The sequence below is a fragment of the Cryptomeria japonica genome, chromosome 8 (assembly GCF_030272615.1).
Source record: "Cryptomeria japonica chromosome 8, Sugi_1.0, whole genome shotgun sequence".
NCBI classification, from domain to species: Eukaryota; Viridiplantae; Streptophyta; class Pinopsida; order Cupressales; family Cupressaceae; genus Cryptomeria; species Cryptomeria japonica.
The window spans coordinates 468,192,433-468,206,542 of NC_081412.1; the positions used below are offsets into that span (position 1 = coordinate 468,192,433).

At 32.2% G+C, this 14,110-nt stretch overlaps 1 protein-coding gene across 1 annotated transcript; it reads left to right on the forward strand.

Moving 5' to 3' along the window:
- The first annotated feature begins 6,183 nt into the window (after positions 1-6,183).
- Positions 6,184-6,629, forward strand: LOC131079537 (BURP domain-containing protein 16-like). The gene is made up of 2 exons (XM_058017509.2): positions 6,184-6,348; positions 6,444-6,629. Exons 1-2 carry the CDS (start codon positions 6,184-6,186, stop codon positions 6,627-6,629), a joined length of 351 nt encoding a protein of 116 aa, XP_057873492.2.
- Positions 6,630-14,110: the final 7,481 nt, after the last annotated feature.

Here is a 14,110-nt window from a genome sequence, read left to right on the forward strand (position 1 = left end):
GTGGGTAATAATATAAGGAGGGAGAGATACTAAGGTGAATAGGGAGGGAGGGACAACCCTAGATATGGGGAGAGAGAGGATAAAAGGGATAGGTAGTGACCAAGAGAAAGGAGTGGGAGGGGAGAGAAACAATAAGGGAGTGAGAGAGAAGAGAGAGGGAGAGAGTCAAGGATAAAGAAGTGAGAGAGACAAGAGAGGGAGAGAGATAGGTCTAGAGTTTGGGGAAGATAAAGAGAGTGAGATATATAGCTAAAGAATGCTAATGGGATCATGTTGATTACTGAAATTTGACATGTCGATTATTGAAACTTGACTAAGTCTGAAATTTTATATGATCCTCTAAAAACTAGAATCTACATGAAAATTCAAATTTTGCATTTGGCGAGCGCCAAATTTGGCACGCGCCAAATGTGAAAATTCAAAATTTTCCATTTGGCGAGCGCCATATTTGGCGCTCGCCATATTTGGCGCTCGCCATATTTGGCGCTCGCCAAATGCTTTGCTTGGGAGAATACCAACCCTTTGGGTTGGATTTGCCTTGGGCATCCAACCCATAGGTTTGGACGACCTTTTCATGCCAATGATACATTTTTATGAAAAAGTAAGAAGTGGCACCTTTTTGGTACCACAACTTGGTGCACTTACCCAAATGTAAAACATTCAATTCAGGGCGAAGTTCTCACAAATGTGTTCACTTCCCACATTTGGGCCAAAATCCACCCTAAGTTGTTGATCTGTGCTCATCCAACGGATGATGGTATATGTTGTCAGTTGTCATGGGTCCCATGACTTTTGCCATTTTTCGGGCACGTCACCACACTCGAGCCACTCTTCTGGATTGTTGTTTAAGTCTTTTTAATCTGTCAACTTCAGCCTGAAATAGAGCTTTATAGACAATTATATTTGATTTAATGTAAAACGTTAAATTCTGAGCGAAGTTCTCACAAATGTGTTCACTTGCCACATTCGGGCCGAAATCCACCCTACATCATTGATTTGTGCTCATCCAACTGACCATGGTATCTGTTGTCAATTGTCATGGGTCCCATGACTTTTGCCATTTTTCGGGCACGTCACCACACTCCAGTCACTTTTCAGGACTATTTTTTAAGTATGTTTAATCATTTTCAACTTCCGCCCAAAAAAGAGCTTTATAGACTTAATTATATTTAATTAAATGTAAAACGTTCAATTTTGGGCGAAGTTCTCACAAATGTGTTCACTTCCCACATTCGGGTCAAAATCCACCCTAAGTCATTGATCTTTGCTCATCCAACGGACGATGATACCTGTTGTCAGATGTCGTGGGTCCCATAATAAGAGACATTTAAAGATGTGCAATAGTTTGAGGTAACTATTAAATATAATGTTAATATTATTTTTAAAAATATGAAATACAAAAATAGTATAGAACATGAAACTTAGATTCTAGAATTAAAAAAATAACTAAATAAAAATATAAATTTTTCTATACAATTTGAAAGGTAAAAGTTTAATATAAAAAAGAAAACATTCACTATTAAATCTAAAATGTTAATTCAAAGTTTAACAAAATTCTTTAAAAATATGTTTACGATATATAATTTTAAAAAATAGTTTAAAAATATATATAAAAGTTCAACAAATTTAGTGTAATATAGATTTTAATTTAATTTAATTTAATAAATAAATAAAAACTAAAAATATATATAAAAGTTCAACACAAATTTAGTTTAATATAAATTTTAATTTAATATAATTTAAATTTAATCTAGTTTAAATTAATTTAATAAACAAATAAAGACTATAAAAAAATTATATGATTGTATTTACAACAAATTTTATAGCCTCTATGAAAAATCTACCCTAAGTCGTTGATCTAATTGAGTCTAATCATGTTCTCTAATTGAGTCTAGAATCTTGAATTTTCTTCTAATGACCTTGGCCTTGATTCTAATAATGTGGTGAATCTTATTGATAAATCTGCACCTCCTAAGGACCTACAATATGCATTATCTTTGATCTTAGTGAGACAATTGAAACACCTGATGGCCCACTATAAGTCTATGTATCACTGCAAAGATCAAAGACATACTCTCACGAGGGGTTCTCATTGATGATTGATCCAACATGTATGGTGAATGTAATAACTTAAGAATATCTTTATAATTTACAATTGCATGAAGTAACATATTGATATGATAAATTTGATTTAGTGGTTAAGATCTTTGATGGTTTCTCTTGTCCTACTATATGTTCTATTACTCTTCCCATTAAGGTTGGTACTACTTGTGCTTAGAAGTCATTTTTGCTATCATTCCTACATCAGATCAATTTTGTGTGAAGTTGGGACATCCTTGCCCTTGGTTCTCTTCCATGAAAGCGATCCCATCTACCCTTCATAAATGTTTCAAAATTATTCATTATGACAAAATCTTAACTATAAATCATAGCATGTACCTAGTACCAGCCCACGCATGCACTAGTTCAAAACTTCAACAACAAGTAAGTTGGACTTTTAATTCACTTGTTTTTCGCAAGATAAACATCTTTTTTATATATATTTATAAAATTATAATCAACCATAATCAATGTACAAATAATTAATGGAACGAACTGGGATTTTTTTTATATATTAAATATAGAGGAAGAAGCATTACATAAAAAAATCACAGTATTAAATTTATTTTCATTGTTTAACAAAATATTGAAATAGCGTAGCTCATAGACAAAAAGAATTTGCAAAAATTTCATTAATAAAATGAAATAGAAAGAATTTTTATATCCATAAGAGGCAAACTGAAACAAACTGGAATTTGAAAAATTATCATTAATTTTTTATGTTTTGGAAATTTACAATTTTTACATGTCTAAGACTTGAGTCCCTCAAAAAATTTAAAGCCAAAATGAGTGAGCCACTAAGCCTGTGAGGTTATGAGGACATAGGCAAAAAAAAAACTACTAGGGGGTCGGGGCTAGGGCACAGGTAGTGGATGGTTTACCCTAAGAATTTGGCCCTCCCTCCATGTAGAATTATTCAAACAGCATAAGCTAAGAGAATTCTTCAAGCCACCTATAGTTTGGAAAGTCGTCCAGGAGGAACCATTTCCAGAGAAAGTCCTTTCCAATCCGCGCCCATTTGTTGTGACGCATCAACTGCTCTGCATTCAGGTTTAGAAGAAATGATTGCCTAGCCACTAGCACTATTTGGTCAGGGAGGAGAAGCTTGGTTAATTCACTCGCCTAAGGGATCCCCACCTCTAATTCTACAAGGACAAAAATGAATGTGTCATCTCCAAGGAAGTCTTCCTTAAACACCTTCCTTAATAGCATCAACATATCCACCTTGTCTCCTCCGAGATCTAGAAGAGATAGTCGAGATGGCAGAATGATATATAGAAAGACCCTTTCTAGCTGGCTCATTGACCTTCTATTTTCGAAAGAAAAATCTATTGGTTTGGCGGGCTAGGCATATCTCATTGATTAACCATGCATGCTAGAAACTAATTAATCTGTATCTATTTTCGTTACGCAAAAAGTCTCTGCCCAGCACTATTCGTATAGCCTCATTGGTGAACAACCCAACCTCCTTGCAAACTGATTGGAGGGTTGGGTCTTTAACGGAGCCCAAAAAGGCCCTGTGGTCCTCTGTAGAAATGCTTCTCAAGCGGATGGGAGTGTCCATCTTGAGAAATTATATTACCAAATTAAACAACCTGAGCCTATAGACCTAAACCAGAGACAGAATTTAAATATCGTGAGCTCCAACGATTTATCTACCAAATGGCAAAGGCTAATTGAAGATGAAAGAAGAAGAGATCGTATATAAATAGTTGAAGCTCTTGATTGTAATAATTACTTCTCTAACCGTATTAATTCCTTCAAGTTTTTTTAAATCTTTCATATCTCTGCAAATCTTTCCCATAGATGCACTAGTGTGTGAAATTGGAAACAGCTATAAACTAGTACCAAGTTGGCAAGTCCCACATTGGAAGTCGTGGGGACATAGTGGATTGCAGTTAGTGACTAGATATATATTAAATGACTGAAATTATCGATCGTGACATTTGATACGTGTTTATTGAATCCAATTCCATTTCGGGCACTTTCTGGTGAGCTATCTACGATCATCGAACGGTTTTAAATCATTGATGGATTTTAGGTACGTGTCACCCTTCACATGTCAAAGAGATCGCACTTATTGATACATCGTGCAGAGTCCTGACTCAATGTGATGTACTGATGTGATGTGATGTGCCTTGTCTATTAATGGCAATGAATTCATGAAATCGTCAATAAATTATATATTTTTCCATAAATAACAAAATATTAGCTAAAACAAATTACATAATTTTCAAGCGGTGGATAAAAATCGCCAATACATATAAATAATTTTTCCTTCGAAGTAAAAATTTTTGCCCATACAATTATATATTTGTTCCTTTAAACAAAAAATATTGCATCCTGCAATATATATTTTCCCCATAGAACAAGATATTATTCACCAAAAATTTATGGAATTTGCGTACCTAGAAAAAAATTGCCAATACAAAATAGTTTTTTTCCCTATTTTGAAAAAAAATTTCATCATCAATATAAAAATTTCTCCCAAAAAATAATGTCTGATTCGCTAGGATTTTACACTTTTGCCCGAGGGGTGGTTTCTTAAAGCTATCCCTGATCAAGACCCATATCGACCAAGGACCCATATAGCCCAGGATGACACAGGTGATAGTGCTGCCTCGGTGGACGAGTGAGGCATGAATGCGCTATCCTCACGTAATCTCACCTCTATGTTTCAAACTTATTAAAATCTACCGGGCAATAAATTCTCAAAAATTCAAAAATTAGCCTGTGGTCACACGTTAACTCAAAGAGGGGGAAAATGTAGACACCTAAAAGCTGCACAATGAATTAAGTGAATTTTATTCATTTATTTATCCCTAATTCTTCCAATTAATCAAATTAAGATTTAATTAATATCCCTATTCTTCTAATTAGCCTATTATGCAAATTAAAGATTTGATTAAATCCATTTCCTCTAGCCTAATCTATTAATTAAACTAATGTTTGATTAAGTACCCTTAGCTATTTAATTGAATAAATCTTATATATTTAATTAAAATCCCCCTTTCCCTTTTTTGATTAAATTCACATTTAATTAAAATCTCTTTTGCGTTTAAATAAATCAAAATTTATTTAAAAATCCCCCCACTTGCAAAATCCTACAAATGCAAGTTGCATCCCCTTTTTGGCTAAATTAAATCATTTTAATTTACCAAAATTACTTATTTTCCTTCACCCACTTGCATCCTAATATTCTTCTAGAACCTCTCTAACCCCTCATTAATTAGCCTAAGTCTTATAATCATGTCACATCCCTAAATTTGGGGGAGTAGCTTCTCCAAATTTGGAAGAAAGTCTTCTAAATGTGTTGAAGACTCTACGTTCGTCAACAAGTTAACTTGTTGAGTCTTCCAAACATGTAAGGCTCTTACAAAACCATTGGAGGTTTTCCTCTTTGGGAAAGTTAACCTTACAAAACCTTCCCAAGAACATTTAATGCTCTTACAAGTCCACACCCCTAACCCATGATGGTTATCCCTTTGACCATCTTTTATCCTTGCACAAGAGTTTACCTCTTGGACAATAGCCTGCTTCCTTGGATAAAAGCATTATCCAATGATGTCACCCCTTGAAGCCTTCTCTAATGCTCAATTAGCATCTAATGCTTGCTTAGCATCTCTCAAGCCCTTTCAAGATGGCATTTGTCAACTTGGGATTGGTTTGAATCCCTCTCCATGTATTGATAGCTTTCAATCCTAGCCCTTGTTGATATTACTCAATCTTAACCATCCATTGCTCTATTTTTCCTATAAATAGATCCCTTTGCTTGTCTCTTGAGAGAACTCACTTTTATTGCATCCAATATATAGTCTAATTGTGTTGTGCAATTTATCAAGGAGCTCAATTCCCATCACTAAGCATTTAAGCCATCTTAATTGCATTATAGCTTAGTTTTTAATACATGTTTAGAAAATCTTGCTAGTTTAACTCATATCATTTTCATAAGCACTCTCATATCTCATCCTCATATTAGCCTAATTAGTTCATTTAATCTTCTCGTTCCCCTTTTCTACCCAGACTCTGCTGAAGCTGATGAAAATGATTCACATTCCAGAGAACTCGACAATTTTGTCGATCATGGCGTGGACGTTGAGACAATGCGAAAGGGTGGCGATGAAGGACGAAAATAAGAAATGTGTGAGATCAGTGGAAGGCATGGCGGAATTTTCAGTATTGATGTTGGGCTCCAAGGTGGAGATTCGAAAGGCAAAGTTTCTGTCGGCGTCGTCATGGGCAAAGACGGTGGGAAGGTCACAAGGTTTGTGTTGTGCCACCAGAGTTTATTTCCGTTTCTGGTTTATTACTGCCATGTTGTGCCCAAGGTTAAATTTTACCAGGCTACATTGTTTTCAATGAAGGAGGAGAAGAAGATAAACGAGGGAGTTGCCATCTACCAGTTGGATACCAGTCAATGGAGTGCAGGGCATGCGGCATTTGTGGCGTTGGGACATCAGCCAGGGGAAAATGAGGTCTGTCATTGGATTTTCAAAAATGATCTCATCTGGGTGTCGCTGCCTGCTTGACAGATATGCTCTTCCACCAAGATTTGTGCATTATAAATAATTATCATGTATCTGTGTGCCTGGAACATGAAATGTCAGGCGCGATCTTTTCTGCATTATTATTGTGGGCCTGTGTTTAGCCAGTGTGTTGTCTATGATTTATATTTTAATAAATAATTATTTTGATATTAAATACAACATGTTGGATAGGGTTTTGGTTATGGGGCGATATCATAGTGTATTTATAAGTATATAGTGTAATTATAAGTCTACACTGAATACATCGATGCCAGTGCAAATAATCAGTTCCATAGAGGACACCCTCACGTAGAGATAGTTTTCAAGATTTCATGTCTTTTCATTTTATTGCACACATTACCATGATAAAATATAAAATTGAAATTGTATCCATCATGCAATAATATATAAAATATAAAGTATTATAGTAATAATGATATGCACAAGCTCCTCACTTTTTGGCTAGGAAAGATGTATCTTATTTTCTTTGTTTGCAATAGTTTAAAGTTGTGTGAGGGTCTAGCCATATAAACAAAAACACGAGGCCAAATCGAGAGAAATTAACTAGTTAAAGAAATTTTTGGTAGAGTGAGATTATTATCATCTCGTTTCTTTCAAATATCTTCAAAGGTAAAGTTATCAATACGTTCAAAATTAGTAAGTGCATTGTCTTCAAAATTCTCCTCGTTGGGTGATAGAGTTTAGACTAGAGAGAGCTAGTGGTACATGGGAAAACTTGTCGATGTCTAGCTAGCTTGTGCATTGTCAAGGAGAAGGTGAGCACTGAGTTCCTAAGACTCATGAGTATGTCTTTCTACCATCATACCCATTTTGTGAATATTGTACTATTATCTTTAAATTAATATGATATGTTCAAAAAAAAATGTGAAGAAAAATATCCTAAAAGAATCTTATGCAAGATAACTTCCATATCTAATAATTATGGAAGTGTCATAGTTTAAGAATCAACACAAATAAATAAAGTTTTAAGAATAATTTTTAAAAATATAATTTGGGATAATGTTTTAATTTAATAAAAGATGATTAATTGTGTGTGTGTGTGTGTGTACATACATATATGTACAAACCAAGAATGTATGCAAGATGTCTTCCCAATCCTAAAAGGAATATATGAGTGAAGAAAACACAAGATGTGTAATGTCTCTTAACTTTGCTCAATTATTGCCAAGTTAGTGCCAAAAAGTTCCACAATCAAGTCAGGTGATGGAGGCCCCACACATATATATATAAATTGATAACAAGTTTGGATAGAAGCATACCAACAATGTATAGTTATATTATAAGTTAGGGTTTTCTTAGTTCCCCTGAGATCCAATGACTGATATTAATTCACTCCTTATGGATGAGATTACTTTCTCGTCCTATTATGACAATCTAAAATTTCTTTTCTAATTCAAGAGTCAAATCATGGGGATGGGACTCATGAGTTGTATTGCCCCGCCAGGAACCCTAAAGGAAAACAACATGACTAGGCAACTAAAGGGTGAAATAAAATAAAAAATCGTTAAAGACTAAGTGCACTAACTAAAACCATTGCATGTTTAATAACACAGCGGAAGTCTAACATATGTTTTCCTAAGGGTAACCAACGAAGATTAAATTCGTAGATTATATTAACACCATAGTTAATCCATTTAATTAGATAAATTGAATGCTTAAGTTTAAAACTACACATACATCCAAATTTCATAATAAAAAAATAAAAGTATTCCAATGTATCCAATTTCCATAAACCATTTAAGCATAAGATCAAAGCAATAGCATTCATTTCACTGACATAATATTAAAATCTTCACAAATACATGGCTTCCAAAAATGCCACCGATTATAAGGTTACAAAATCAAGGTTACATAAAAGTCTGATACAATGACCACAAGGTCTCAACTGAACAATGATCTTGAACAAGAGCTGGTACATGAACCACGAACCAAGAAACACCAGTGAAGCCTTTCCTTGCCTGAAGATACAATCCAAAATATCCGATGGGAAGTGGCACTACCACTCGACAATGTGATCTCGAAATGGAACCACCCCACCGTGCTAGGAGATAGTAGAAAACCCTCAAGCAAGCAAAGTAAGACAAGTACGAAAGGACTACAAGACTTTGCAAACATCCATGTGACTCAACTCACAAAACACTAGTGACTCTAAGGAGAGAGTGTCATCACATGTCTTACGGTGGATACCACGGTACAACCTCCATAGGTCCCGGCCCCCATCCTGGGTTTCTCCTAGTAACCTCTCCTAAGCCTCTGGTTCCATCTAAGTCTCATGTGGACCCTACCAATCCTTTCGTGAAGACAAGGTGGTAAGTTTACCATTCCAGGCCTTCTCGTGACATTATGAGCCCTGTACAAGCACTCACCTATGCACGAGGTACATTATCTTAATTAATATTTATCTCACTCCCCCCAAATATATTATTAGGTTATCACTTTTTAACTAACTTTCGACGGATTATCCTGTCATCCACTTCGGGCATGGCCCCCGCTCAAAAGCCACTCTCTCTCATAGGACACTAACAGGAAATGTCTCTCTACGAGAACTCTATGGCGAAACAGACAACCATAACCAATCCTGACAAAGCACAGGTGAAGGATACACAATCACTAACCCAAGATTGACCATTTGGACAAAAACACACAATGACTCATATCAAAAAGGTTATACAACAACACCTGGTCAAGGAGAAATGACAATTCAACCAGAACATCAATGAAATTTAAGCTTGACTGAAAACACCATTTACACAATATCCTAATACAGGCAATCTTTTCTTAAAACAGCCAAAGCATAAATTATTTGCAAATAAAGATTTTTCCAACAATAAGAAAATACAACTATTTAATACAAAAACATCCATCTTGTCATTTGTCCAAAAAGATTTAAAATAGAAATAATTCTCCTAATGTATTTTCAACATATTTATCAATTATAAAAATTATAAGCTTTTTCTGAACATTCAAAGTTGTAAACTGATTTTATGACTATGATATAATTTTATGCATACCTATATATATACACATCGTATATATATAATATATACTTATAATTATATATATCAACTCATAACCAGTAATTAAATAACATTTAAAATAATATAATAACCATAAAGAAAACACATCTAATATATATATATATATATAATAGCACATAATTTAATTCTATTTACCCAACCTCTGGGTACGAAACCCGAAACAACCATATCGCAGTACGCACAGGGGTAAGGAAATAATTAAAATTAAAAAAAAAATATTATAATTTTTTTTTGCCCTTGGCACGGTAGCCTATGCTACCGTTGGTAGCTAGTACTACCGTTCGGTAGCACTGCTATCGTACCGTAGGTAGTACTGTGTACTACCACCGGTAACGGATGCTACCATAGTTAGTTGCTACTTTATTTTTATTTTTATTTTTATTTTTAAAAATTAATTCCCAAATACATAAAACTCATTTAACAGAATTTTATTTCAAACACATTCCCCTTTTTTTTTTAATTTAGATAATCCAATAAGTTTAATTCACAATTAAATTTATTTCTAAGAAACCACAAAGATTTATTTAAAGGACTATCAGAACACATCAAACCAAAGAGAATAATTTTTTTCATAATAATTTTCTCAATGTTCTCAAAATTACATTTTTCCCATAAACTAGAAAAACACGCCAGGCATGGATTTTAAAACAAAACTTGAATTCACCAAAAGAGGGTTTGTATTCGACAATAATTTTACACCCACACAACAATCAAAGAAAATAGAAATATTTACTCAAAACCCACAACTAAGAATTCATCCAACCTGATATAGCTTTCCTGGAAGAAATATGTAGAAGTGCCCTAACTTTTTCAATAAGCTTCCAATAAATTCCTTCACCTAAAATTCCTGACTTGTTCCTGTGTAACTAAAATAAAGACCTATACCCCTATTTAAACTAAAATTTTAGGTTCAATAGCTTTTTCACAAAAAAAAAAACCTAAATTTAGAATAATAGTAATTTTATTTTCTTTTCTAAATTTATCACAAAAGATAAGCTAACATGCAATAATTAAAAACCATTATTCTTTCTTTTCTTTTCTCATGCACATTAATTAATTTTCTAAATAAAGAATTAAAACAATATTTTAATTCTCATTAATCCTTTTATTCATTTATTTATTTATAATTCCAGGAAATAATAAATATAATTTATCTAATTTATTTTTCCATTTAAATAAAAATATATTTCTAATATCATGCAACTTGCAACTTAATTTAATAATTTCTTTTAATTAACTAAATTTATAATCTCAAAGCATAAATAATACAACTATAAGATAAATCCATAAACTTAATTAATTAATTATTTAAATCCATTAAAACACTCAAATTAAACAAAACTCAAGCAAATACTTATAAAAAGATCAAACGACAAAATATGAAGGCCGAACTAACTGACAAGACGACCAACTGACGACACTCATACAAGTGTAACTAAGTAAAATAGGGTCAACTACTATCTCCTCCACTTCCATCGGAAAATATAAGGCACGCTCAAACCTGTGAAGCCAGGTAGAGACGATACCTCGTACCTGCTCGGTACTTGTACCTACAATATCCTGCATCACCGAACCACACATGCATATATATACAATATAGAAAACACGGCATACACACCGATGAAGGAGAATTGCGACGTTCCCTGTCTCACCGAAATGAGTGAAGGAAAATCGTCTCCTTGCATCCAATACACTCACAAACACACAACATATAATTTCACATTGCATAGGTAAAGTAAAATGTCAGTACATAGCAATAATCCATAAAATGCCATAAATCACAAATACTGAAATACTGCAATTAAATTATACATCTTATCTTCAGATAAAGCATAATGTCATACAAATCTGAATAACAATCATGGTAATGTATCCAATGAAAACAACAATAATAAAATATGAGTCTAATGAGTTCAAACAAGTAGGGGTACTACATGAGTCTAGGAACCCTTATCTTAATCTTTACTAGGAAGGTTTGAATTAAGATTAATAAAATAAAATCTCCCCTTATGAATTTAAATGGGATAAATGTTAAATTAGATATATTAATATTTTTAAAGGAAAATATAATTAAGTAAATAAAATATTATTCAATTCTTCAAATAAGTTTATTTTTGTTGGGAAATTATTTTAAATGTCCTTGAAATAAATAATTGTGTTGAACATAAGCATTAATTATAATATATTTTATTGATTTGAAAATAATAATCATTGTTTGATATTATTCGAATAGATTAATTTCTGAAGTTAAACTATATGACTAGATTATTTTTTAATAAGAAATATCTTGAGTACATATTATTAATCAATTAAATTAATTAATTATTTTAGGGAATAGATTCTATTTAGTAAGAAATTATTAATTCATATTTGCTTAAAATTAAAATATTAGTTGAATTTTAGGAGTAGGTCTCATTCTATAAATTGGACCTATTTTTATTCATATAGTAAAATGTAAGGAGAATAACCCTATAATGAACATCTCTTGAGGGGTCTTATATAATAATTTCCTAAACCCTTCTAGGTTTATCTTCATTGCTAGGGTTCAAAATGGATTTCTCTAACCCCAATACATTATTTCCTTCACTTCTTTCTAGGAATTTTCATTATTTTAAATAAAATTGTTAATTTTAATGATGCTCATATTGAACGAAAAACAACCTCATAACAACCCTGATAGGAAGTTGGACATCCAAAAAAATCTTATCCTTCTATATTTCCTCTTGATAAATATTAAATCACTATTGGTAAAAATTAGTTAGCAATCCCTACTAAAAAAATATTGTTATCATACTAGTAAAATTTAATTGCTATAATAGTAAAACTCTGTTGGTAAAATATATTTATTGTTGATAGTGAATCCTTCATCCCTTGTGAATGGTTTATAAACAATATTAGAAGTAATTAAATACATAGGATTTACAAGGTTTATGATACATTAATCCTAACAAAACTTATTAAAAACGTTTTTAATGTATTTATTTTGCGATAGTTTAAATTACTTTTTCTTCTTGTCTCTTATAATTGTCATTCCAAAGATAGTTATTGAATTTTTTTATCCATTATTTTTTTAAATTGTTAATTAAAAGCATATTATTTCCTATCACTAGATATCATCAATATAAAATAACAAAAATATAAACTCACCATTATCTAAAGTCTTATAATAAAAAGAATGCTTCTAGATTCACTTATACAAAAATTATACTCAGTCATATATATATATATATATATATATATATATATATATATATATATATATATATATATATATATATATATATATATATCCTTGGAACTTGTTTTGATCCATAAAACTTTCATTCAATCTATAAACTAAAGCCTCTTTACATTTTCCCTCAAATCCTTTTGGTTGTTTCATATGCAATTCTTCCTCCAAGTCACCAGGCAGAAAATTTGTCTCGACATCAAGATGCTTTAATTCTAGATCATGAAAAACTACTAAATCCAATATTTCTCTAATAGAGGTCCTTTTTACAACTAGTGAAAAATATTGTGAAATTAATGCCTTTCTATTGAGTATAACTTTTGACCAACAATTTGGCCATGTATCTCTTTTTCCCACCTTCTTCATTCAAACTATATACCCATTTGTTTTCCAATGATTTCCTATTGTGTGAAAGAGGAACTAAATCTCATGTTTGATTAGCCATTAAAGATCCCATCTCATCTCTCATGGCCTTCATCCAGTATTTTCTATCTTGTTCTACACATGCTTCTTCAAACATAGCAGATTAGAATTTCTCAAAAAGTAATAAGGTTGAAGGAAATCCTTATACCTTGTTGAAGGCTTATTCTCTCTAGTATTCCTTTCTAACCTAAGGAATCAATTCTTGTGGAGCACCTTCAAAAGTATCAGCAGGATGATCTTGATCTTCATTATCATATAAATCTACAGGATAAAAATTTTACATTTGTGGATGAAATTAAACATATGATTGATTTACAATCTCCTTTTGTTTGAACGCATCACTCCCATTTGTGACATTTTATGATGGAACATGCTCCTTAGTTGATATACCTTGTTCTTATAAATTTTCTTTTAATTATTCAATAAAAATGGCATCCCTACTTCATTTGACATGCTTAGTAATTAGATGAGATAGTTTGTAACCATATTTCTCATCTCCATATCTAATGAAGATACACCTTGTGGACTTAAGATCAAGGTTTTTTTCTTTTTATGGAACATGAATGAAAGATTCACATCTAAACCTTACATATGATCAAAAGAAATATTCTTACCCAACCACTTCTCTTCTATATTTTCAAAACATAAATGAGAGGATGGTCCTCTATTATAAAGTACAATGTTGGCCTTTATATTGCACCATTCGCTTGTGGTATAACAAGAAAAATCTTGATTCTCTAAATGAAATTTTTTGCGTAATATAGGTCAAATTC

What these genes read in the sequence shown, in the direction of transcription:
- LOC131079537 (XM_058017509.2), top strand. Translation starts at nt 6,184, where the DNA reads ATGGCGTGGACGTTGAGACAATGCGAAAGGGTGGCGATGAAGGACGAA. An exon ending in CGTCGTCATGGGCAAAGACG is followed by an intron (nt 6,349 to 6,443) that starts GTGGGAAGGTCA and finishes AAATTTTACCAG; the next exon opens with GCTACATTGTTTTCAATGAA.